We start from the raw sequence: 24,231 nt of genomic DNA on the forward strand, positions 1-24,231 counted from the left end.
GAAGGCTGTTGGCTTTGGCTGCCTTTTGTGTAACCCAAAAACCAGAGCCCGTTCTCACGCGGACTTTACAACCGTGTAACTGCAGCAGCTCCGATAGCTTTGGTGCATGTGCCCGGCAGCCTAACTGAAAAACGATGCGGTTTGATACAATACAGCCCGATTGTCTTAAATCCCAGAGTTTCAGGATCAAGCCGAACAGTACAAAAGCAAGGAAAATACAAGGTTACAACATGTGGAGTACGACGAGCGTTAACAACCGAGAGTGATTCCAGATTTTGAGAGGATGAAAAGAAAACCATGCTATGCTTCTCTCTAGCACCAAAACAGAAACAAAAGGAAGTTCTTAGGTTTCTAAGAAAACCATTAAAACTTTTAGGAGCCTCGGAGACAAGCCCCAAGGGGAGAATTTCCTGGATTAAAGAGAATCATTTTTCTATGGATTTCTATCCTAAACGACGTGTTGCAAGTTAAAAGTGACTTCACACGCTTCCGATGCTTTTTAGCCAAGCCTGCTGCTTAGTTACAGCCTCCCTAGCAAAAACACAACTGGGATTGCATATCCTTTAGGCTTAGCAGGGTTACTTGAAGCGCTGCAGGAGGGGGTTTCTTAAATACAGCATCCTAATCATGCTAACACAGCAGTGCTAGAAAGGACCCGGGAACGGAGGACTGAACAGAGCACGAGCCTGGGAAACAGTCCCTCAAATTATGTGAAACAGTTCATACTGCCCCACGCGTAGTGTTCGTAAGGTCTCTTCACCAAACCCTCTGCAGACCTTTGGAGGAGAGTACTGAATTTTAAAAATCGTTACAGGATGCGTACACCTGCATCACGCCGACGTGACGGTGAGGAAACAGTATTGCACAACCAGCCCCAGAGTGAACATCGGGGAAGAATGTCAGCGAGAGACGGGCTGCACTTCTAAGCTTGTTTTAAAATGTACAGAGTTTCAGCTCTTTGCCTTAATTTGCGTCTCAGGAGGAAAGATCGTTATGCCCGTATCACGGTATAATATCATTCGCTTCCCCGCTGAAATCAAGTACAATCAGGATAGGATCTCAAGCTGCTGAAAGCAAAAAAAAAAGGATGATTTATCCTGGGGAGAGAAGAAACCATTGAAGAGAACCTGGAACCAAATGAACCGAATCCAAAATCTAAATTCTTTAAGAGGCAGCTTAAAAGTCTTTTTTTCTTAAAAAACAATTACCATCTAGGTAGGTGATGTGTCTAACTTGTGACCGGCTTCTAAGGAGGGAGACACTTCCCTTACATGAAGCATAAAAGCTATATGATAGCATTTAAAATGTAATACGCGTCGTAACCAGTCCGTAAACTCTTGCTGTGCAGTGAACAGATCCAGTATTATGTAGTAAGATACCAAGGAACACACTGTAAAAATACATCGGTTATGCCATCACGTGTCTAAAAAGTGAAGATCTGGTGCTGTAGAAGTACGTTATTTTCAGCTGCAGCTCCTCCCCCAGGAGAACCCCCATGGTACTGCGTTATACCACAGACATTTAATTTTATTTACAACTTAAGCTTTAAAGTCATTAGGTCACCGTACTCTGATTTCCTGTATGGCACCAAATTTATTTCTTAAAAAGTGTCTCCGTGTGTGTGTACATGTGACAGGCACCAAAATGCAACGTTCCATCCTATTTCCTCTAGTTTCCTACATCTCCTTGTTCGGTAAAACAGCCGGCGGAGCGGAGTTCTGCAGAGGGGGCTCACATTGCCTTCAGGGCAGCAACACGAGAGCCCAGATTCTCTTGCAGGTAATACAGCAGATGGAGCTCGTAGTGCTCTCCCGACTCAGGTACCCTTATACTGTGTCTCTCCTGAGGGTAGATCTAAAATATAAGATAAAATCATGAGTATCCACAAGAGTATAACCCTGTTCCACACTGAATGAAACTGCTGTACTGCCTCCAGGCTGCAGCACATCTCCCTGGGAGCAGCCTGAACTCCTCATTTGCCTAAGATGGTTTTTTTGTTGACTCATAAAATCTTCCTTTTCAAAACAAATGTTAGGCTCAAATACTACAATTTTATCCTAGAATTCCAAGCTGCCCAGCACAGCCGTGTTACATATCCCAACTTTGGACTCCTCAAAGACAGACACGTTACCTGGTTCTGGCCTTACCTGTAAGTCATATGGTTTCCCAGCTCTCACTAAAAAGCTGAGCAAAATGCTAGTGTGTGCAAAGTGAACGTTCTCATCCAAGAATCCGTGCAGCAGCAGCAAACGGTTTGGCCTGAGAAAAGCAAGAGACAGACATTTATAGACAGCACCCCAGAACCTGCCACTTGTTTCACAGTCCACACACATCCCTTCAGAAACACTCAACAGAATGAAAGATTTGCACCCAAGACAGCGATTTCGCTGCTGTAAATAGCTCTGGAGGGATGTGTCTCCCAAACCTGTTCTTTCCTCCTCTGTAAGTTGCTCCTGCACATGCACTTCACGGACAGACCTGTTATCTGTACATCAACTTGAGTCTCAGAAGTATTTCCTAGCTGGGACAATACAACAGCTTATCACCTGCTCAGAATCACTGCTGATTTTCTGCTCTTTGGCAGAAAAGCCCATGGTCTCAGCCTGCCCTGCAGACAACTCCGTGCTGGCACGGCCTCAGAGCACGCAGAAAGCATCCCGATCAACTCATTTTTGTCTAGCTTAATGTGGCTCTGAAGTGCTAATCATGTAATTGAAGATAGGTTTGTCATTTCTTTAGACATAAAAGATAGTCTTTAATTACAGCTAGGATAAAAGGGTTTACATGGAATCGCCTGTAATTATGTAAATGTTCATTCAAGTCTATTAGGTTTATTAGTGTTGGGGTTTTTTCCTTAATTATTATTTAATACTAACATTTGTGATTCCAGGAATCAATTGCCAAGAACAAGGAGATTAAAATGTGTCCATGGGGCTTGAAGTTTCTTGGTAGGAAAAAGCATAAGGTAAGAGCCAGTCCCAAACTTACTCAGAAGGAAACTTCTCAGCTTGCATGGCCACCGAACCCAGGTAATAGCCCTGCTCGTTGTGATCCGGGTGGCCCATGTAACGCTCCGTGTAACCAGTGTCGTAGAAAATCCATAGCGTGACGGGCGCTCCGGCAATGGCAACCTGCAGGTTCAACAGGGCTGTCAGCATGGGGAGGGGAACGATGATCCGGGGATCCCCATCCCTCCCTCCCACAGATCTAGCCCACTGCAACTACGATTGCCCCTGACACACTGGTGAGTTTGCAAACCACAGCGTACAGTGGCCAACGGAACGCAACCTCCCTCGCCCTCCCGCAGTTCGTACACAGCAGCGCGGATCAGCTACGACCTACCCGTGCTGAATGCCAGGAAGATGCTACAGACAGATGAGAAGGAATGCCAAACACATCACCTGCAAGGCCTGCTGAGGGAGGTGGGTTTTGTCCAAAATGCAGAGTGCTCTGCTTCTGGGTCACAAAATCTTTGTTCGTTTGAATGGCTAACAGAAACTGGGATAGACAGCTCTCTCGGACTCAGCAAACTAGCTTGCAAAGCTCCCACCAGCTTGCAGAGAGGATTGTGGGAAAAAAACCCAAAAAGTCCTTTGCAAGGCAGGTATTTTTCAAAGCAAAACCATAATAATCCTTAAGGACTTGAGACAAATAATTATTAAACCTCCCAGGAATATTCAGGTTGGACTTGGACAAAGCAAGAGCAGCCAGAAAGAGCAAAACACATCCCAAGAGCAATATCCAGCTCTTGCCACCTCTAAGCCTTGCCCAGCAGCAGCCTGGCCATTCACTATAGTGCTCTAAAGCCACATAATCCCAAGAACCTCTTTTCAGTACCTCTCCCCAACCCCAGGCTGCCCTCCTGGCTGCTTCAGGACACACTCCTACGAAGCAGCATAGGCAAATGTCATCTGGGAACAGATCGGTCTGCAAAGGAACTATTCTCTCAGGGCAGGAAATAGGGGAGGAAGAAGAGGAGGTATCATTTTCCAGCAGGATCATTTCCCTTAGTTGGTTTGCAGCACAAAGAGCTCCGCTGACACAAAGCAGGCGACAGCTCAGACTACATAAGGTACCTTCAGCATAGGTGACCTGAGATTCGGTCATATATAACTACACCAGCACAGTTACTACAAGCTCAACAGTCCAATGTTTAAAGCTCTCTTACACAGTTCCAGAGAGGGAATATCCTGTGCTCAGCTGAACGGGATGAACAGTTGTTCCTCCTCACCCCACCTCACGAGAAGAGACTCTCAGATATTCCAGTAAAACTGACCTCCCTGAACAGCCCCTCACTCCTCTTACATGCCAGGGTTCTTGGATGGTGTGTCCTGCCCAAAATCACCCGGCTCACATTGATGCGGGAAGCCTCACGGACAACACCGCACCTGTGCGTCACATCAAGATTATCTCTCAACACCACAGGGGAGAAAAGCTGCAAATTTGCGCAGAGGTAGGAAAGCACAGCACTTAATTGCACAAATGCAATTTTGTGATTTGAGGTCTCTCTGTTAATATTAATTGTTGGGGCTGTACTGGTATCAGTGCCTCTGAAAAGCTGAGTCCCATACCTGTACTACTACAGACTCAATGCAAATACCAGTCGCAGAGCCTAGTGGTGACAAGATAGGCTTACAGAGGAAAAGCATCTCATCCCCACACTTCACACAGAAACACACGTGGAAAAACCTGAGGAGACAACCCAAGGTCACACAGTAACTTATAGCTGCTCTTGCAATACCACTGATTGCTGGGTTTAAAAGGTTCTTGTTGGCAGGTACTAGTGAGAAGATTTTCAGATCTGTTGTCTGTGAAGTATCAAAAAAAACAACCAAAGCCTGGAAGCCTAATAAGAAATACAGGGGAAGAAATGCTTGCTAGAAAAGGAACTTGTCTCCCAAGTCACCCAAATAGAAGAGTCTTGAAGAAAACAGCAAGAGCACAGTGTCCTCACTTGTCTAGAGCGAGCTCGAAAGTCCTTGTGCTGTCAACACCCACAGGAGGTTACATGATCAAGGGAGAAACTCTGCCTGCCCCAGCAGAATAAGCACTCGGTGTGTGAACATACCCTGAAGATATCCGACCTCTGCGATAAAGCCATGAGAGAGAGGTAGCCTCCATAGGACCAGCCGTGAATGCCAACACGATCCAAATCGATGAAGTCATACCGCGACGCTAAATACTGCAGCCCTTCCACTTGGTCATCAATTTCTATTTGTCCCTGGGAAGGGAGAAAAAAAGGTAAGTTTTGTTAGTTCCAGACAAAAGTTACATTCTCGGGATTTCTGAACCTTCAGACCTTTGTTGCTTCTGTTGGTGCAGCACCCAACCACACACCAGCAGGCCACTGTGCTAGGCACATTACAGAAAGACGATCCCTTTCCCCCATAAGATGATAAATACACGCTAATCCACCTCTTAATTGTCTTCTTCCTCATTTGTCTCCTTGCTTGGGGACAAGTAAGATTTTTCAGCGTTTTCACTTTTTGCTGTTACAAAAGGAAAGCTGCTCTAGCACATACACGTCGCTCCCAACACAGAGTGCTACACTGCAAAGCCAGCAGAGCCTGGCACAGGCCCTCCCTGCCTGTACACACGACCAAACACAATCCCCTCTCTCCAGCCTGACGCAGGAACTGCCCTAAATAGTAACCCATGCTGTGAATGAAACCACTCTGCTTCACGTGAGCAGCAGAACGTACCTGCTGGGAGTCAGAGACACCCTTATAAACCACCTTGCGTTATGCCTGCCAAGCTGGAGCTGGTCAGCAACCACGAACCCTGATATTCTCTCTTTCCCACATTGTCTTTCCTCCCCCAAATCCATACAGCTCAACTACAGGCAGTTCCCTTCCCCAGACCTAGGCAGCGTCACACAGGTGATGCTGGCACCTGTGCCAAACCAGTGCTCAGGTAACACTGGGCCTCAACCCCGTCTCTGGCTGAAAACAAAGAGCCAGACTCAAAGCTCCACTTACCATTTTGTATTTAAAGGCTCCTTCAAACTTCAGCCCTCGGTGACAGGACCCCCTGTTGTCAATGACGACAACGACGTAGCCTAAAGAGGCCAAAGTGTTCAAGCGGAAATACTTGATCCCTTTAAACCGGTTGTTCACTAGCTGTACCTGGAACGGAAGAGCAGCCATGACACAACCGCACATGTAATGGAATCCAGGGCCGACGCTTAACCCCATTTCAGATATGATTTGTATCTACCTTCCTTTAAACGTTTTATAGAGGAAGAGGGGCAGCTGCTGACAGCATGACCCAACCCCAAGCCTGCAGCTCTGCTCTCCAGTCTCTCTGTTCCTTCCCAGGAGAAGGAATTTCCCTTCATCAAATCTTATTCCAACTGCCTTGGACCACAACAGGGCACCGCAAAGCTGGGGGAACCAAAGCAGAGCTAAGGGCCTCACCTTCTCCTGTTCATCAGCGGGACAAGGAGGACTGGGGAGCTAGCTCTCTGAAGCACAAGCTGGAGAGCTCCCCTCACACACACATGCGAGAAGCAGAAATAAAGAACATGAGCCCCTGCGGAGGAGTGGGGGAGATAGAACAGGGACTATCTGCACTCCCCTTTCTCCCAGTTCTAGCTCTGCTACTCCATACCTGTTCTCAGACAAGCGGCAGTGCCTAAGACCTGGAAATCAAGACCACTTATAGCACCTCTGTCCACGCAGCTAGTCACCAAAGAGGCAACACGCTGCACGCTGGCCTTGTCTCCGAGCAGGAACTGTTCACACCGGAGAGCAGCGGAGTGACGCAGGCCAGCTCACCTGAGCTCACCGCCACACCACGCTCACCTGAGGCCCTCCATAGATGAAAAGCACGGTGGGGTACTTCTTTCCTGGTTGCAGATTGTGAGGTTTGTACATCATCCCATAAAGCGTAAACCCCGTGGAGCTCTCGAAGGAGAACACTTCTGGGGGAACGTAATCAGGAAGAGGGCCTGCCACAGGAGGGAACAGCGTCTGGTTTAACAGGGAATGCATGAATAACGCAGCTCTGCTCCAGCCCTGCCCCATCACCAATCCCACTGCAGGCCCAATGGAGCCCTCCTGCTTTCCAATGGATGTGGCTGGGAATGCCCTGGCCCTAAGGGAGCTTTCTCAGCCCTATCACGTTCCCAACTCCGCTCTCCTCCGATCAGTAGTAACTCTTCTCCCCTGCCACAGCCATTGCAGGTGTCCCATCCCCTCCTAGCCCCACTTAGGACTCACAGCATTAACACATAGATAGCACAGGATATAGAGTATGCCTTGGGGACAATGGATGTGGCTGGGAATGCCCTGGCCCTAAGGGAGCTTTCTCAGCCCTATCACGTTCCCAACTCCGCTCTCCTCCGATCAGTAGTAACTCTTCTCCCCTGCCACAGCCATTGCAGGTGTCCCATCCCCTCCTAGCCCCACTTAGGACTCACAGCATTAACACATAGATAGCACAGGATATAGAGTATGCCTTGGGGAAGGAGAGATGAATCAGTAGTAACTCTTCTCCCCTGACACAGCCATTGCAGGTGTCCCATTGCTTCCTAGCCCCACTGAGGACTCACAGCATTAACACATGGATAGCTCAGGATATAGAGTATGCCTTGGGGAAGGAGAGATGAAAGGGAAAAGAAACAAAATGGAAAAATAAAAGCCCAACAGCTGCATCAAAGACATGAGTAGGATGCAGGACACAACTATTTAAGGAGTGTATGCCCCTCCCCAGAGGCCCAGAAGCATTATATATGCTCATTAGCAAGTATGTAGCACAGAGTAAATGACTTAAACTCCTCCCTGGACACTAAACCTGGCTTTCTGTTGTTTCTACTGGCTCTGGCATCAGAACGTAGCACAGAGTAAATGACTTACCCTGGACACTAAACCTGGCTTTCTACTGTTTCTACTGGCTCTGGCATCAGAAACTTAGTAATTTCCACTCTAAATTCCTTTACAGCCAGTTTACACCCATTCGCTGCTGACCTGAAAACGTCACTCAGGTACTTCCAAGAACTCCTCACACAAGCACCACTTTCAGAGGCAAGTCTAGCCACCCACAAGAACAAGTTTCCGACAAGCGCATTCTGGGATATCTTTCATACTGTGACCCTGGTTGTCCCTTTCCAGTTCCTTATCCATGCCGTTACCTGCTGAATCTAAAATGGTAGCCCAGAATTCCTTTGTCCTGTGAGCTGCATCGTCGTCAGGTCCTGACAGGCGGTAAAGTGACACCGAGTGCGGGTTCTTCTGGTTGCTGTACTTGCTGATGAACATGTCACAGTCCTAGGGGGAAACACAACATTATCCTGGACTTCTCAGTGCGGAGGCACAAGCAAAAGCGATCGCTTTTTTCTGCATGTAGATCTTTCAGAAGATGTTAAGGGACCAAATTAAACCAGGAAGTCTGGGCTCTCATGTAACAGCAGATAGACTCTGAGAAGCTACAGGTGTTAGAAAGATTCAGATATTAACACCCCAAGGCAAAAAATTACACCTGCCAAACCAACAGTGGCATGAGGACCTTGTCACACATCCTCTTCTGGGTAGAGCATTCCCAGCTGGATGGGCTGCTGTCCCACAGGCCTGGAATCCCACCCATCGCTGCCCAAGGCTCATCTCCCCTGGTGACCGCCCGACAGTCTACTTCAGGTGACAAGAGCCAGGCCCAAACAGTTTCAAACCACTCATCCTGGCTCCTTTTGCCTGTGGTGAGCTGAAGAACTGACCTGGGAGGACAAATCCAGTTTCCAGGGTGGGTTTATGCACTGGCTGTACAACACAGTGTAAAATCTGCAGTTGTTACATTCAGATACAGCCTAGCCTGGTGACTGGTGCGGGACAAGACTGGCAATAAGCCCCAGCACACCCAGCCAGCCCTGCCTACACAGGGCCTCACAGGCGAACAGGTACCTGGCTGACACAGCAGGCGTGAGAGTAGCCACGTTCCGTCAGCCGCTTGACTTCTCCTGGATTCTCGTAGTTAACAACGTACAAGTGATGCTCTAAAGGAGAGTCTTTTGTGCCTTGAAAGTACACCAGCTTTTTAGCTTCATCAACAAAGATCTGCCAAAACCAAAACAACACATCCCTCAGCAGTGTTTCTTGCCAAAACAATACCCAGCTCTACCACCTCCAAGTCTCCCCCACTGCCCCACTTCCATAACGCCGAGTTACATCCCAAGAATCTGCAAGGAATGAGACAGATGCCTGTTCTTGCACTTCACTCCTTGGTGCTCAGTGCTCTCATGCTGATCCTTTACTCTTCCCCATCTCCCCTGTCGTTTGCTATGCGAAATGGAATCACAGAATGGTTTGGGTTGGAAGGGACCTTTGAAGGCCATCTAGTCCAGCCCCCTGCAGCAAGCAGGGACATTTTCCACTAGACCAGGTTGCTCAGAGCCCCCTCCAGCCTGGCCTTGAATGTTTCCAGGGATGGGGCATCTCCCACGTCTCTGGGCAACGTTTGCCAGTGCTTCACCGCCTCCATTGTAAAACATTTCTTCCTTATATCTAGTCTGAATCCATCCTCTTTCAGTTTAAAGCCATTACCCCTTGTCCTGTCACAACAGGTCATGCTAAAAAGTTTGTCCCCATCTTTTTTTCTAAGCCCCCTTTAAGTGCTGAAAGGCTGCAATAAGGTCTGCCCAGAGCCTTCTCTCCTCCAGGCTGTAAAGACTTCACAAAGTCCAAATCAACCCGTTCTCCTTGAACTGCTGTTTGATTCACATGATCAAAAAATTCAGCCAGCTCAGCGCTGGAAGAGCACCAGTGAGGGGAGCATTCCCGCCCCTCCCTGTGCAAGCTCACAGGTGACAAGGAACATACACACTGTGCATTCTGGCTAAACAGAGACAGGGTAATAGATTGATGCTGATTCCTCCAACAGGCATCTCGTGATTGCAGGACAGCAGTTGGACACCACCGTGACACCTTGCTGCTCATGGAACACATGGAATTCCCTCCCTCACTGCTGCCTCGCAGTATTTTTGCTCCCTTCTCCTCTTTAAGCCTTGAACTTAGTGGGGAAAACTCCTTGTTGACAAGGATCCACACAGGAAGAGCAGATGAAAGATGCAGGAAGAGAAAGACAACTACTGGCAGGAACATGCAGGAAGAGAAAGACAACTACTGTTGTCCGTGTTGCCTTCCCACACTGCCAAAATCACCACCTCTGCTCCAGAACAGCCCATCAGAGGTAGAGAAGGACAAAAGTACACTGTAGACCAAAAAACCCCACGATACCTATGCTCAAACTCAGTACCAGGGAGTGGCAAGGTCCGCTCTTCTCAGGGAGCAGAGCCCCACTAATGCAACGTGTACTGCAGTGTGTGTTGCCCGCAGGATATCGATGCAGCAAGAGCAGGGACTTACATTGGATCCATGCCTGCCAAGCACTTCCCACTCTCCACTGGTAATCGCTACCTCCTCTTTGATGGAGCACTTGAAATCACCTGCAAACGACCAACATATAAACAGATTTCACAGGTTTACATTTTACAAAACACATGGTCAACAATAACACTTTCTCCTTGCATGCTTTTTTACTGGACTAAACTCAAGAGCAACTTGCCCTTGCAGAAGAGCCACACCTCTGCCAGCTCCCCAGACAAATACTACTTAACACCCCGTGAAATCTATGTTAAAAGATTGACAGGATTCAACCTGAAGCCTGGACAGCTTGTTTACTTGTGAAATATTTTGTGACTTGCACAGAAACAGAGGGTTTATACTGAAAAACGGGTGTGCAAAGGGAATCTGAGGTCTCAAAAATGGGGAATTTTGCACCTAGGTGGGGAACACCTCTGCTTTTGTAAGATGGTTTCATTTCCTTTAGAATGAGGGAGATTTAGTGAGAGAAAGAAGTCGGATGTGTTCAGAGAAATCTAATCAAGCCAGGATATAATGCTGCCTGGAAAAAATCCCAACTGTTGCATGAAACTAGGACCTGTAGTAAGATGAGGTGTACTTTTTGTGAATGCAGAGCTCAGTAACTGCCTTCAACACACACCAAGTAAATTAAGTATCACTGCATGGGACCGTAAATTAAAGAATACACATGGTGGAAAAACCACTCCAGGAGCCTTGGACACAGCTACTTCGTGCATCTGAGTGAGACCAAACTGACTGCGGCTCAGAAGTACGTGGTCCTTTAGGTATTTTGCTTGAAATGACTCTTCCTGCATTTCCATTGGCAAAAGCTGCCAGTACTTTTCTCCTCCTAAAATCTGTCTATACAGCAGTGCCGTGACTGTTCTGAAGAGCAGTTCTCTGACTAGTTGTCATATCGTAGGTTTTGCTGCCAAGCACATACATTCACTGCAAAGGGACTCACATGTGGGCCCACTCAGACAGGGAGACCTCCACGGACCTTTTTACAGTGTGTTCAAACCACTCTCTCTGTCAACCTCTTTGCTACCAATCTGCTTGACAAGGAGTGTCGGTTTTACTTGCAAAATCAAGTCCCAAATTGATGTGCATCTGCTAGACACACTGGACCCTGCACACAAGCAGCAGCCACCCTACTGCTACAACAATTAACCTCTGGCAAAGTCAGCACACACAGTCCCAACGTCGACAACGAAAAGCCAACTAAGTGCATCTCACAGTATCACAGGGAGCTTGTTTCCCATCTGGTCTGGTTTTTAAAACTTCTCCCCTCTAGTCAGAGAGGAAGAATCAGGGTTAAAACTAAGGAATGCTGACTACAGAGCCACCCCTGTACAATTTCAAGAGGAATGACTGTACAGTGAAGCACTTTCCTGGACAACAGCAGGAGTTTCCAATAAGAATAATTCCTGCCACCTGGAAGGACATTGATTTCCTCACTAGAGACAGCAAATGCCCAATTAAAGCAACAGAGTAAGTTCACTTACTTGGAGCAGGGAGGCCTCCACATGATCGCTTATACTTGCTCTCCTTCAAAACTGAGATGACTCTGTAGAGGTGCCGGAATCCTGTTTTACACTCCGAGGCAAAAATGAACTCTATCTCATCTTCATGGGTTTGAGGGAAAACATGGAAGATATCATGGATCTACAGAGACAGAGCAGTGGACCGTTGTGCTCAGCAGGACTCTGGCACTGAAGTCACACACAGGAAGTTCCTCTTACAGCTCAGCACAGACAACACAGTTGGCACTAGAAGGGTGCAGCACTGTCCTTTACTGGGAGCACCGGTTACACTGATGAGCCAGGGGGTGCCTGCAGGCAGCAGTCATACAGGCTGCACAGCTCCAGGCTTTTTGCTAGTCTCACTAAATTCTGGCCACTGAAATAATGAAGTATCTAGCTTAGATACAGAGGTTGGTCCAGCTGCTCAGACAGTGTATGAGAGCCACCCAGAGCAGCCAGCATTCAGTGGCCTCCCCCCTCGGCTCAGTGCTTCACTGGAAGCGAAGGGTTATTTAAAGAAAGATGAGCTGACATCATCTTCCCACTCAGGAAGATGTCAACTCTTGCTTCAAGGGACAATCTTTTGAGGGGTTCATGAGCATTTATGATAGAATCACAGAATGGTTTGGGTTGGAAAGGACATAAAAGCCCCCCCAGCCTCACTCCCTCCCATGGGCAGGAACCCCTTCCACGAGCCCAGGTTGCTCCAAGCCTCATCCAGCCTGGCCTGGAACACTTCCAGGGATGGGGCATCCACAGCTTCTCTGGGCAACCTGTCCCAGTGCCTCCCCACCCTCTGCGGGAAGAATTTCTTCCTGATATCCAATGTAAACCTCCCCACTTTCAATTTAAGCCTGTTACCCCTTGTCCTGTCACTCCCTGCCCTTGGGAAAAGTCCCACTCCTCCAGCTTTCTTGTAGCCCCCTCAGGCACTGGAAGGTGCTATAAGGTCTCCCCGGAGCTTCCCTTCTCCAGGCTGAACCCCCCAACTCTCCCAGCCTGTCTCCCTAGCAGAGGGGCTCCAGCCCTCGGAGCATCTCCATGGCCTCCTCTGGACTTGCTCCAACCAGCTGATACCCTTACGCTATCTGCACAGTATGAGCTGTCAGTCAAAAACCACTCTGGCCAGTACAACTAATGGAGAAAGGACAACTCACTGCACCATCCTGGATCCACGCACACTACCAGTAAGGGGAAAACATGGTATCCTAGAGGGCAGTCGCTGTATAGAGCCCATTCACTGGAAGGCTTTGTGCAAATGCTCTCTGCTGAAAGATCCAACTCCCTGTCAGTGATTGATGTTCCCAGGCCTTCCCGTAGCCTGGCACACCTCCAAGTGGATGTCATTTTAGAGACATCGATCTTTATCTGCAGAAGTGTGAACAGCACTCATTTTTACAACATTAGCCCAGAACACTGGTGCCTGGTCTCACAGCACAGGCCCTGCAGCAGTTAAGGAGGGGTTTTAGTGACTGGTAGCAGATTCTCAGGACTTGTTCACCCAGTATCTAGACATATCTTTGTTGGCTGAAGAATACTTCATCTGCTGGTGAACAACTGGCACCAAGAAGCCGGAGGGCATCAGTGGGTAATGCTGCAGGCAAGGGGCTGCCCTGGAACACCAGAGCCCTGGGCTCTGCTCCTAGCTCTGTCTGGCCACTGTGCAGCCTTATGCCAAGCAGCTTTGCTTTCACATCCCATCTCTCTCTGTTCTCTACACACTGCTTTTGACAGCAGGAAGCACAGGAGATGCACAGAAGTTGCACAATGGGAACATCTTCCTAGGTTGCACAGTAACACCAATGTTGCTCAAGTGCTACAAGTGAGGTCTTGAACAACAAACTGTCAGAGAAGGCTGAAATTCAAATGCTTACATTTATCCAGATGTCTGTTGTTTCTTCATAAATAATGAAAGGTGTAACAGAATCTGGTACAGCATCGATAAGTTTCTGTCTTTCCATTGCATCATCTTCTGTGGGGATGAATAATTCAGGAGGAATCAAGACTATCTGAAGTCGAGTTTGGGAGCGATCCAGTAAGATGGACCAGATGCTGTTGGCGAGACAGATATTGCAGAAAATAACATGCAATGATGAGTATTAGGCAGGTCTGAAAAATCTCAACAGACACTCGTTAACACTAGGCATTTTGAGGGCGTCAGGAATGTTCCATTTCAGATTAAGCACAAAGCCACATGTAAAATTTCACCCACATAAACAAATCTCTTCCATAACACAAGAACTTATTTCACTTCATTTCAATATTGCATAAGCACTGCCGGTTCAAAAGTTTAATTAATTCTATTCTCCCAGGTTTTAATGGTGCTTTAGGGGAGAAAGGGAAGAGAAAAATCAGAGAGAATAATCAGGTAGAAGAATTTCAACTGATGTTTCAAAATACTCATGTTTTAGATTTACACCTGGCAGAGAATAATACTGGCACCTGAATGGCCTGGCAGCAGACCCTGCCATGCTTCTGATGGCTTTACACGTAGCTCTAACAATAATCCCACAAAAAGCAAGATAGTGGAGCAAATGTGGCCCTGCATTTCTTTCACATTTGGGGAGGGAAAGAAAATTTAAAACGTGAAAGCCATCTTTAGAGTCAAGAACTGGAGAAGCTTCTGGTGAGTTAGAAACACTGTACTACATCATCTACAGGGTTAAAAATGACATGCAAATGTAAGTCGCACTTACAGCAGGTTTTCTGATCAGTAAGTCTGGTCAGCAAGGATGGTCCAGTGGTTAGGGCGCTAGCCTAGGGCCTGGGGGACCTGGGCTCATTTCTCTCCTCAGCCACAGACTTCCCGTCTGACCATGGCAAGTCACTTAGCCTCTCTGGGCTTCAGTTCCCCATCTGTAAAATGGGGATAATAGCACTGCACTCTCTCTCACAGGGACGCTGAGAGGACACGTACATCAAAGGCTGCGGGTGCCCGATACCAAAAGAGTAGGGCCAGGTACCAGAGAAAGAGATGAGGACTCTGGTTTGGTTTTTGGAAAAATCGTCCCCTTTGCACAAAGCAGTTGGTAGCAATGTGAAAACGAAAGCAGGCTTAAGCGTGAAGACGACAGAGACCACTGCATTCTGCTTCTAACTGTGTTGCCCCAAACACTCTAAGCAGAGACAGGATTAACATACGCACTATTTTCCTTCTGGCGTCCACCCAGCTCTAGCAATGTACTCTACTCCTTCAAAGAGGATCTCGAACGGCTGAACTAGCTCTTTATCCACAACATCTGCAATCTGTTGACAAAGCAGCAATTCAGTGACACTGAGATGAACCCCCACAACCAGTTTTCATGCACTATGAGAGTCTGGACACAGAAAACCTCTTCTGTGCAGCTCATGCAATTTAGATTGTTCGGTCTTTGCGACACAGGGGATTCAACCCCATCTGTAGCCAGACTCCAGCACAGCCAGGGCTGAGACTTGAGAGATCTGGATGCTGCTCACAAATCCACTGCTCATCTTGGACAAGTCACCTGAACACTCAGTTTCCCCATGTACAAGGGAGGTGATTTGTACCGAGCTATTTGTATGGAGTTTTCATCGACAAATGTTTAACATCCTGCATGACATCCACTTATCAACGTCGTTCTAATTCACAAGGTGCATTCTGCAGCGCATCCCTGCTGGGACTGGGATCAAGTCACAGTGGTACCCAAAGGGTCCTGATGGCTCTCCCTGCCTTTGCTGGTTGACGCCAGCCTCGCTATCCCAGCAGGTGACTGCTGATGGCTGAAGTAACTCTAGAGTAGAGAGAATCCCAATTATGTGTGGCTACTGTATCTGTTTGGTAAGATGAATTTCCCAACTGTCCAAAGGTCTTGGACTGGGATAGGGAAATTTCTGCACCTGTTAAAAAACCCTGGGGTGAAAGCAAAGTTCATCTCTTTCCGTATGTTCACGCTTCCGTAAGGGGATATATCCTCTTTGCAATCAAGTTTTCCCAATACCTGCAGCCAATCAAGAGATCTGTCCCATACGAAGGTCTAACCACCCACACCTCAAATATTCTGCTCTGCAGCTGAATTCATAACCCAGTGGTAGGGAAGGAAAGCACAGCCTTAAGAAATACTGCTGCACACACAGACACCGCGCATCTGCATAGGAATGAGCCAAGTGCACTGCCCCCAGAGAAGCCGTTAAGCTGTCACAACCAAGAAGTTGTGACAAGTTACAACAAACAAGAAGTTGTCAAGTTCCACTGAACTGGAAAACGCATTTTACCAAAAAAGGATCCCAGAAATAATATTCATTTGGAAAACAAGCAGAACATGGAACTTACTCTGCCTTCTGCATTGATTGTCACCTCAGATATCTTGAAAGTGACCTTTGGATTTGCGGTACCTATAAAAACAGATATTTGCAATCAGGCACCAGCTTGTTTACTTCCAAGAGGGCAGATTGGAACTGAGAATTACTGTGGTGTTATTTATACAGAACTGGGAAAGGCAAACAGCAAAATGCTCTTTGATCAAGTAGCCCATTTGGCACATGCGAGAGACAGCACGGAACCAGGCAGGGAAAAAGGAAAGTGCAAACATGAGGCAGGATCAGTGGATGTGATCCTGCAAGCAGATCTGACCAAGAGCCATGCTGCTGTCACTCAGCCTTCTCTCAGTCAAGGCATACACGTACTAGTTGGAAGTAAACACTCAGGAATGATCAGGATAGGAAAGCAGGCTTTGGGTTGCTGTTTGGCTGCTATTCCCAAGGTGGTACATAGAAAGTGATCCAGTGCTGAAGAATTAAACTGTGAAAATTAAACACAAGCCTACTGCCATGCTGCACATCTGTGTCGAACACTGAAGTTAACTCTTTACACAAGGCACCAACTCATCCTGCTGTACAGCGCCTGCAGTGCTGATTGCTGGGGCCTGCTCCACAGCAAGAAAAAAGGGACTGTAAAGAATACAGCTGCTGCTAGCTGATCCACAAGAAGCCACATGTGGCAAATTCCATGTACTCTGAATATTCTCAACGCTGCTGTGAAGTACTCCCACTTCATCAACCTGGTTTACACACAAAACCTAAGGCACTGAGGTGAAATGCCTTGCCCTGGGCTGTGGTGCTGGTCTATTTAAGTACTCACCTTCTCCCTGAGAAGAATTTTCTTCACTACCTCACACTTTGCCCTCATAACAACCCACAGAAAAAGGCTATTGCCCCTGTAGCTCTGACTGGAACTAAGGCTTAGAGATTAAAACCTAGATTTTTTTTTTTTTTTTTTTTTTTAAGGGATTTGGGCTCTGGTTGGTCTGTTTTCCTAAACTGCTGAAACTTAGCAGTGAACAGAGCTATGACAAAATACCCTCAGAAATCTGGGTGTACACAAGCACTGAAAAAAATGTAAAGAGTCATCTTTCATTTCTCAGACTAACACTGAGCTTTTCTTCCTCCTTGAAACAAGGAGTAAACCAGGATCATAAGCAGAAAATTTTTCCCAGTGGATCATAGAACGGTTTGGGTTGGAAGGGACCTTTAAAGGCCATCCAGTCCAACCTCCCTGCAGTAAGCAGGGACACCTTCCACTAGATCAGGTTGCTCAGAGCCCCATCCAGCCTGGCCTTGAATGTTTCCAAGGATGGGGCTTCTACCATCTCTCTGGGCAACCGGTTCCAGTGTTTCACCACCCTCATTGTAAAAAAACTTCTTCCTAAGATCTAGATCAGGGAATCTACAAAATCTGAAGTGAATTTTGCAACTTGGGAAGGTCAGTGAAACAGATATTTCTCCAGAAAGTGAAGACTTTGGGAGTGTGGGCATGAAGAACAAGGGTCGGACTGTTCAAAGTTGTCCCACACACCTGACTGAATCATCCCTGAGCAGGTCTGCTTACGCCTCGCTTCCCTGCTCCCAATGGCATTCCACTTAATATGCTTCAAGCCTGCCCTCACCCCTTCGCTGCTGAAGCCTCCAGATCGTTTACTGTTTGCAAATATGACACAGGGGTTTTCCTGGCAGGCTGTCAGCATGCTGAGTTTGTTGTTCAAAGTCCAAGAGCAATCATGGAGGCCAGAGTCCTTCAGAACTTGAACTATAAGGATGGTGCCAGCAGCTAAACAGAAATGCTCCTGAAAAACCAAAAGGCCACAGTTCTGCAACTATTCTCTCAGAGACACAGGGCGGTAATGAGAATCAGCTCCTCAACAACTCTGATCTGCCAGGACCTGAGACAGCAGCTCCAAAATAGCGACAATCAGATAGGGTTTCTGTCAACTCCTGAGAGATCCAGACTCGGAGCTCGTGGTACCCATACGGCTGGAATACCAGCACGGTCACCAGTGACTAATCTCACCTCCACAGCAGCCGTTTCCCCAGACACATTTCTCCCACGTGGACCCCAATTCAAAGACTGCCCAACCCCTCTCCAACACGCCCCTGGCTCTAGGCTAGGGGGGTCACTGCTATCAGGTACATGGCATAAAATATGTGTCTCCCAGCAAGAGAGATGTAGGGCATCAGGGGACTCACCAGTTTTGGGGTACCGGAAGGAATCTGTTCTCCTTGTCTCCAGCATGGGCGATGTGACATGAATAATTTCCACCTCGGACTCATCATTTTCTTCATAAAGAATTCGAATAACTTTACCCCTATCCAGTGCTGTAAATGAATTAACATTTCCTGGTCAGAACCAAAAGGAGGCATCAATATTCTGCCAGGAACAAGAGCAGGTTGGAAGGATGAAGAAAAATCCAATAGTCTCCGATTCACGTTTCATTAAGCAAAACACTGAGACTCTGACAACTCCTACGGCGGTGGTGAGAAGGAAAGTCTCTTCCCACAATAACACATGCTCACAAGGCCACGGTAAGATGCCCACTGCTGCGGATAGTTCAAAAGCAGCTGCGAGTACAAGGTTCCTATCTTGCATAAAGACAGGTAACAAGTCAAAATAACTCTGCACTGGACAGGGGCCCACTGTGTGTGCCTCTCAGACACACTGGATCCACCACACTTACTTGGCTGTGCCTTTGGGCTCCACCAGTAGCCAGTGTATCTGTCAAACTCCTCCTGCAGCACAAAAGTAGCCACACCAGCAGATTTGGGATCCTCCTCAACATTGGCCAGTTCTAAAAGAAAACAGAGACACAAAAGAATTAGTTGATGATGTACTGCAGCATCAGACCAGTTCTGCACTACCCCAAACAAGGCCCAAGTTCACCCCCTGGGAACAATCAGACCATAATAAATCTGGCTTCTCAGCAAATCTGTTTTCTGCTTCCACCCTACTCTGTTGATTTATTCAGGGAGGATCTGACATGGCAGCTTCTTTTAGGAAAAGAAAGTCTCTTCATTTTCTATGGACTAGTTGTAGAAAGAAAAAGTACCCTCTACCTGAGCTCAGGGGATTGGAAGCAAAACTTTCAAGAAAATCAAAGAAAAAACCCCAAACCTTTCTGAATAACTGAAACAGAAAATACTGACATTCAGAAAAACGAAAGCATCAGTGTTTCATTCACTGTGCAAACCAGCAGTAACAGACTTACATAACATCTCAACACGACATACCCATAGGGCTTCAATATTTTTCCTGTTGCCCTGGAGGTAACTTAGCAGCGCTCCATAAATAATTATCATCTGAGAAGGAGTCATTGCTACAGTTTATTTTTAATGTACTTACATAATATTTTAATATTTAACATTTAAATAAGCTAATGCATTATTACAGTCTCAGAAATTTTAATTTAACGAAAATTTAAATTATATAGTTTAAATACAAAGTGTGATTTAAATACAAAACGCAGTTGATTTTTAAAGTGTTTTATCCACAATTTCCCATTTTCCTTCCTCCAGGATACATGTGTAAAACAGAGTTGGAGAGGGTAAGACCTAAGTTACTGGGTGTGAGGGGCCAGCAGAAGCCACAGTGCTATTCAGAAACTGTCTATTTGTTTATCAGAGGCCTGCAGCCTGACTCCACCGACAGAAACTTTCCTCCAGCTCTATTCCACCCACAGCTCCTCCACACAGAAAAGGCTGTTCCAGTGAAAAACAACGTGCTGTGTTTCAGGAGAAGTGCCCTTCCATATGTATTCAATCGCTCCCTTTGCCAGATTCCACAGGGAAAAGAATCATCCCACAATATTTGCACTAGAAGAAACGTGTAGAGAGTGACAAACAAGGTGAATAAACAGTGTCCATTCCTCCAGATTTCAGGAGAACCCTTAGTGCCATCACTTAATTCAGTCTAGCCAGAGCAGAGGATTTAATTCGGGATGCATTACCATTGTGCACAAACGTTAGCCTCCTTTCTTCTCTGGTTTCTATGTTAGATATCCAGATGTCATTGCTATGGATAAATGCAATCCAATTTGGATCAGCTGGGCAAAGCTTGGGATCCATCCGGATATTTGGGCAACTGGTCTCTACCAGAATGGGTCTTAAAGGCTGTTGCTGTTCGAAAGGAAAAAAGAAAGCAAAGCACAGTAAACAACAGCAGCACGTGGACGCTTACAGAAACTGAACTGGATTATCGAAAGGTCTCTAAGACCACAGTAATGTGGACACCGACTGCAAATACACAGGCTTAAAATAGAGGAATTTACCGATTTTAAATACAGAAAAATACTATGCAGATATTTTCTAGGGAAAGTTGTGTGTCTGCCATGGTTGCACAGATCCCAGCAGGGCCTCTTTCACCAGCGCTGAGGATTAGCCCCAAATCAGAAGGCAGTTTGCCTAGAGAAGCCTGGCACACTCTTAAAAACAGCACCCTAAAAAGGGGCTGGCAGAACACCCAATCTTGTCCTCCAAAAGCAACTCAGGGTACAGTAAATTCCCCCTGACAACAAGGTCAGGCAGACATCAGACACTTGCTATAATAATAAGAAATTATTTCAGCTTTGAAGTCCAGCTTCAGCACCAGCAGAGTAAAGGCTGCTTGTTCGGCAAGTTACACGGCCAAGTCTTGTAACGCAGGCAGCACTGACCTCTAAACCACAGCTCGGGAACAAAAGCTGCCTCTGATGCGACTTCTGACACCAGGAAAAAGCACGGAGCATCACAGCCTTTGTGTCGAGTTATTGGCATCGCTACTTATGAAAAATCAACAAAATCTGGTGTCCTGCTCTGCTGCCATGGTTTCTACCATCCCCACAATTCTCCATCTGAGTTTTTACGCCCATGGAAGCGCATCCCTATGGAGGGATTCTCTGCATTTTGAGGGCTGTCAAGGCTACTTGCCATGCTAGTGCAGCATAACTGATGATCACACTCTGCTTTTGCTCCAAGCCAAAGGAGGAAAGTAGTACTGCAGAAAACAGGAGAGATGAGTAAACTCACGGTGAAACCATGAGGGCCTCCATCTTTTACGTGATAAATTCCACTCCCAGCCTGAAACAGAAAGGTGCCGCTCTCTTGGTGGTAATCATAAGAGGCAATCCCAATGGTGCCAATTCGCTTCCTCTCCCGTAGCAGCTCCTCTTCACGGGAGTACATCCCATAGTCCAGGATGGCCTGAGTAGGGACAGAGAAGCACAATCAACACCTCTGCTCCGCACGTCTTACTATATTGTCAGAGTGTCTCTGCATGCCAAGCTTCCAGGAGCAGATGGCTGGGCAGACACCCTCCTCCTCCAGAATCCTGCTGGCAGCTAGAAGCCCACTCCTGCTCGTGCCTCTGCCATCAGTGCCTGGAGGTGGCGGCCGTGATCGAATCCTACAACAGCCACTACTCCCGTAGCAAGGCCGGCGTTATTTCCAACATACGTTTGTGTAGGAAAGATCGGACTCAAGGGCTGTTATTTCTAGAACAAGCAGGAGAGTCTTTGCTAACTTTCACAAAGATACACGGTGACGGGTGTGGTGGGAGGAGAGCACAGCATGAATTTTAAGGCTGGCTGACAGCCTCAGGAAATAACACAGGAAAAAACACACCTAATTGGTTTGTCCCACCTCCTCCAACCTGCCACAGTATACGGGGTGGGACCGGTCCGGGTTTGCTAGGCGCAGAGATGAAAAGGGGACACGTGTCCCAGTGAGTGGGAAAGGGATGCTCTGCTCCAGCATGAGTCACGGAGCCACTGACTGATCCTCAGGGGACTCATCACTTCCCCCTGCAAGACAGCGATTATTGGAGACTACAGGCTCCTCCAGCAAACCCCAGGATCTCACAGCAGAGAATCTGATGCAAATTAGCACTTGCAATCTCTGCCGGCAAAGGAGGAATCATCGGCACAAACAGACTTTGTGACGCACAAAGGCTGTAACTCCAAACACCGATGAGAACGCTGTGCTTGGTCTTTGAGATGGCTGCAGACTGGGACAAGTACAAGGAGAATCTTAACGTTTTTAAGACAATAAACCGCAAATTTCAATGATGCCTTATAGGTGCAACCCCAAAGCCTGTGTATTCACTGCCAAGATGCAAGAAAGAAATCAGGACCCACCGGAAAAAGATCCAAAAGAGGCTTCCAGGAAAGCAACAGGACGGCCGCTTTGTTTATGGTTTTGGGAATTTCAGAGTAGAAGAGCGTGTTCTCTCTGTTCTCCCCAGACATTGCTATTGTGAACATAAGAAGGAGGAAAAAAAAAGTGTATTAGCTTTCTGTTAATAATCCAAACACTCTCAAAGGATACCAAGGAACAGTTCCACAGGCCCTTCATACCAGAGAAGTACTGAGTCTCTGCACCGCAGCCTCACCTTGGGAATTCCCTGCTTCACAGAAATGCAAGTCACGGAGAAGGCAGAGAACAAGGAAATACACGCAGGCTTACCCTGCGTTATCTGAAGTAGATCTGTGTCTTCCCGAAGGCTCAAGGCCTTTTTACTTTATAAGCTTTTAAAACCAAGGAGGGCCTTTCTGCTGATTCCCCTGGCTGGAATACAGCATGACGCAGCTTGTGTTTCAAAGCTGATGCGTCTTTAGGAAGGTGCAAATGTCCCTTTCCTGCTCCTCTCCCTCAGTGCTATTCAGATTTCTGAAAGCTCCTGCCAAGGCACACAGGGATCATCCCAGAGGGAGCCAGATGTGCCCTGGGGAAGTCCAAGTCTGACCTACAGCTTGGGAAGTGACACAAAGGAAACCAAAGCTCAGGTCAGCTGGGGTCAGCCCTAACCCACCCTCAGCATCATCCAAGGATTACGACCCACATCCTCTGAAAAGGGGAAAAAAGAAGAGACAGATCAGCAGCTTTCCATCTGTGTCACTGCACAGCACATGCAAAGGCTCTGTGAATCACAAATCAGAGTTTAAGCAAGTGGCCTAAGCAGCAAGCAGCGGGCTACAACAGGGTTCCAGCTCCTAGACCTTTGCTCCAGCCATCGCTTCTCTCCCCAGCCCAGTTTTTCATGGACTTATGTTCAGCTGGTGCAGCTTTTGACAAAAGCATTCCTCTACCAAAAAGCCACACAGAAGGTTGCTCACACTATCACCCGCAGTGCCAAATCACTTAAATTTAGAAATGCAGCTCTATCAGTGAACACTGATAGTGAACCAAGGCAGGAGTGAGGCCCTGAGGCCAACAACACTAAACTACATTAAGTTCTTCATCATCAAGATCAAAATTGTTGAGAAAAACATTCACTCTCTAAGCTGTCCCCACTTTACACTGCTATTTATTCCCTCCAGAATCCCTGGAGAACCTACTCCAGCAGTAGCTGAGGCACAAAGGACTTTCAAAATTCCATTCATAATCTCTGTTTTGGAAGGAAACTTTGAAGGAAAAAAAGGTTCTACCCAATAGTTGTGATTAACGGAAAGGAGATCAAACTGACCCAGCTTTTGGAGAGGGGATATCATACTTGGAGTGAGAGAAAACAGACCGAACAGACTTAACCTGTCCTTCCAGTGAGAGAATGTGCCCCAGAGGACACTGCACAGTTATTTTCCAGCTCCAACAGGCCTAAAGAGTCACCTCCAAGCACACCATTTCTGTGGGAGATTCCATTGCAAGTATAAATGAAACATTACAATCACGATCATGACATCTGACCAGCCAAGCTGACCTGCCATGCATGCTGATTTAACTGCCAGAAACACCCAGCTCTCAAGAACAGTCAAACCCAAACAGCCTCTGCAGCGACTGTTTCGTCAAGACACCAGCTGTCGCAGCAAGCTTACCCAGATAGTAGATCCGATGGGAATGAGGTCCTTCAGGATCATTTTTCTTCACAAACGTGAAGTCGTGAGGGGCTTTTGCCATCATATACCCATGATACTTCCGCGTATCTGTGAGCAGTTTCCGAAGCTGACTCCAGGAATGTCTCTCTACGTAGAAAGGTTCCAGTTTTGGCTGCTCCTCTCTCCGGACTCGCTCCTCACGGCCCGCAGTTTCAAAGATTTCAAGGCCCGGCTGTTCAGTTTCCATGGCTGCTGCCATGTTGCATGTTTCTGGAAGAACAGGAT

General features: G+C 47.2%; 1 protein-coding gene across 4 annotated transcripts; it reads right to left on the bottom strand.

Annotated features, from left to right (window-relative positions):
• Window positions 1-1,510: 1,510 nt before the first annotated feature.
• DPP8 (dipeptidyl-peptidase 8) lies at window positions 1,511-24,210 on the bottom strand. 4 transcript variants are annotated; one of them, XM_010160962.1, is made up of 19 exons: window positions 23,947-24,210; window positions 22,273-22,385; window positions 21,167-21,340; window positions 20,110-20,278; window positions 18,840-18,954; window positions 18,356-18,474; window positions 16,167-16,228; window positions 15,021-15,121; window positions 13,750-13,927; window positions 11,858-12,017; window positions 10,356-10,435; window positions 8,895-9,047; window positions 8,132-8,267; window positions 6,804-6,949; window positions 5,979-6,125; window positions 5,069-5,221; window positions 2,989-3,131; window positions 2,148-2,259; window positions 1,511-1,854 (listed from the first exon to the last, which is right to left on the bottom strand). In XM_010160962.1, the coding sequence occupies exons 1-19, from the start codon at window positions 24,203-24,205 to the stop codon at window positions 1,732-1,734; spliced, it is 2,643 nt and encodes an 880-aa protein (XP_010159264.1). In that variant the 5' UTR covers window positions 24,206-24,210; the 3' UTR covers window positions 1,511-1,731. The 4 variants fall into 4 exon arrangements, with proteins under 4 accessions (XP_010159264.1, XP_010159263.1, XP_010159265.1 ...); XM_010160961.1 differs by having other exon boundaries at window positions 18,356-18,466; window positions 18,826-18,954; XM_010160963.1 differs by lacking the exon at window positions 5,069-5,221 and having other exon boundaries at window positions 1,667-1,854; window positions 18,356-18,466; window positions 18,826-18,954.
• Window positions 24,211-24,231: the final 21 nt, after the last annotated feature.

This window comes from Eurypyga helias, unplaced genomic scaffold, assembly GCF_000690775.1.
Source record: "Eurypyga helias isolate BGI_N326 unplaced genomic scaffold, ASM69077v1 scaffold41, whole genome shotgun sequence".
Classification (NCBI taxonomy): domain Eukaryota; kingdom Metazoa; phylum Chordata; class Aves; order Eurypygiformes; family Eurypygidae; genus Eurypyga; species Eurypyga helias.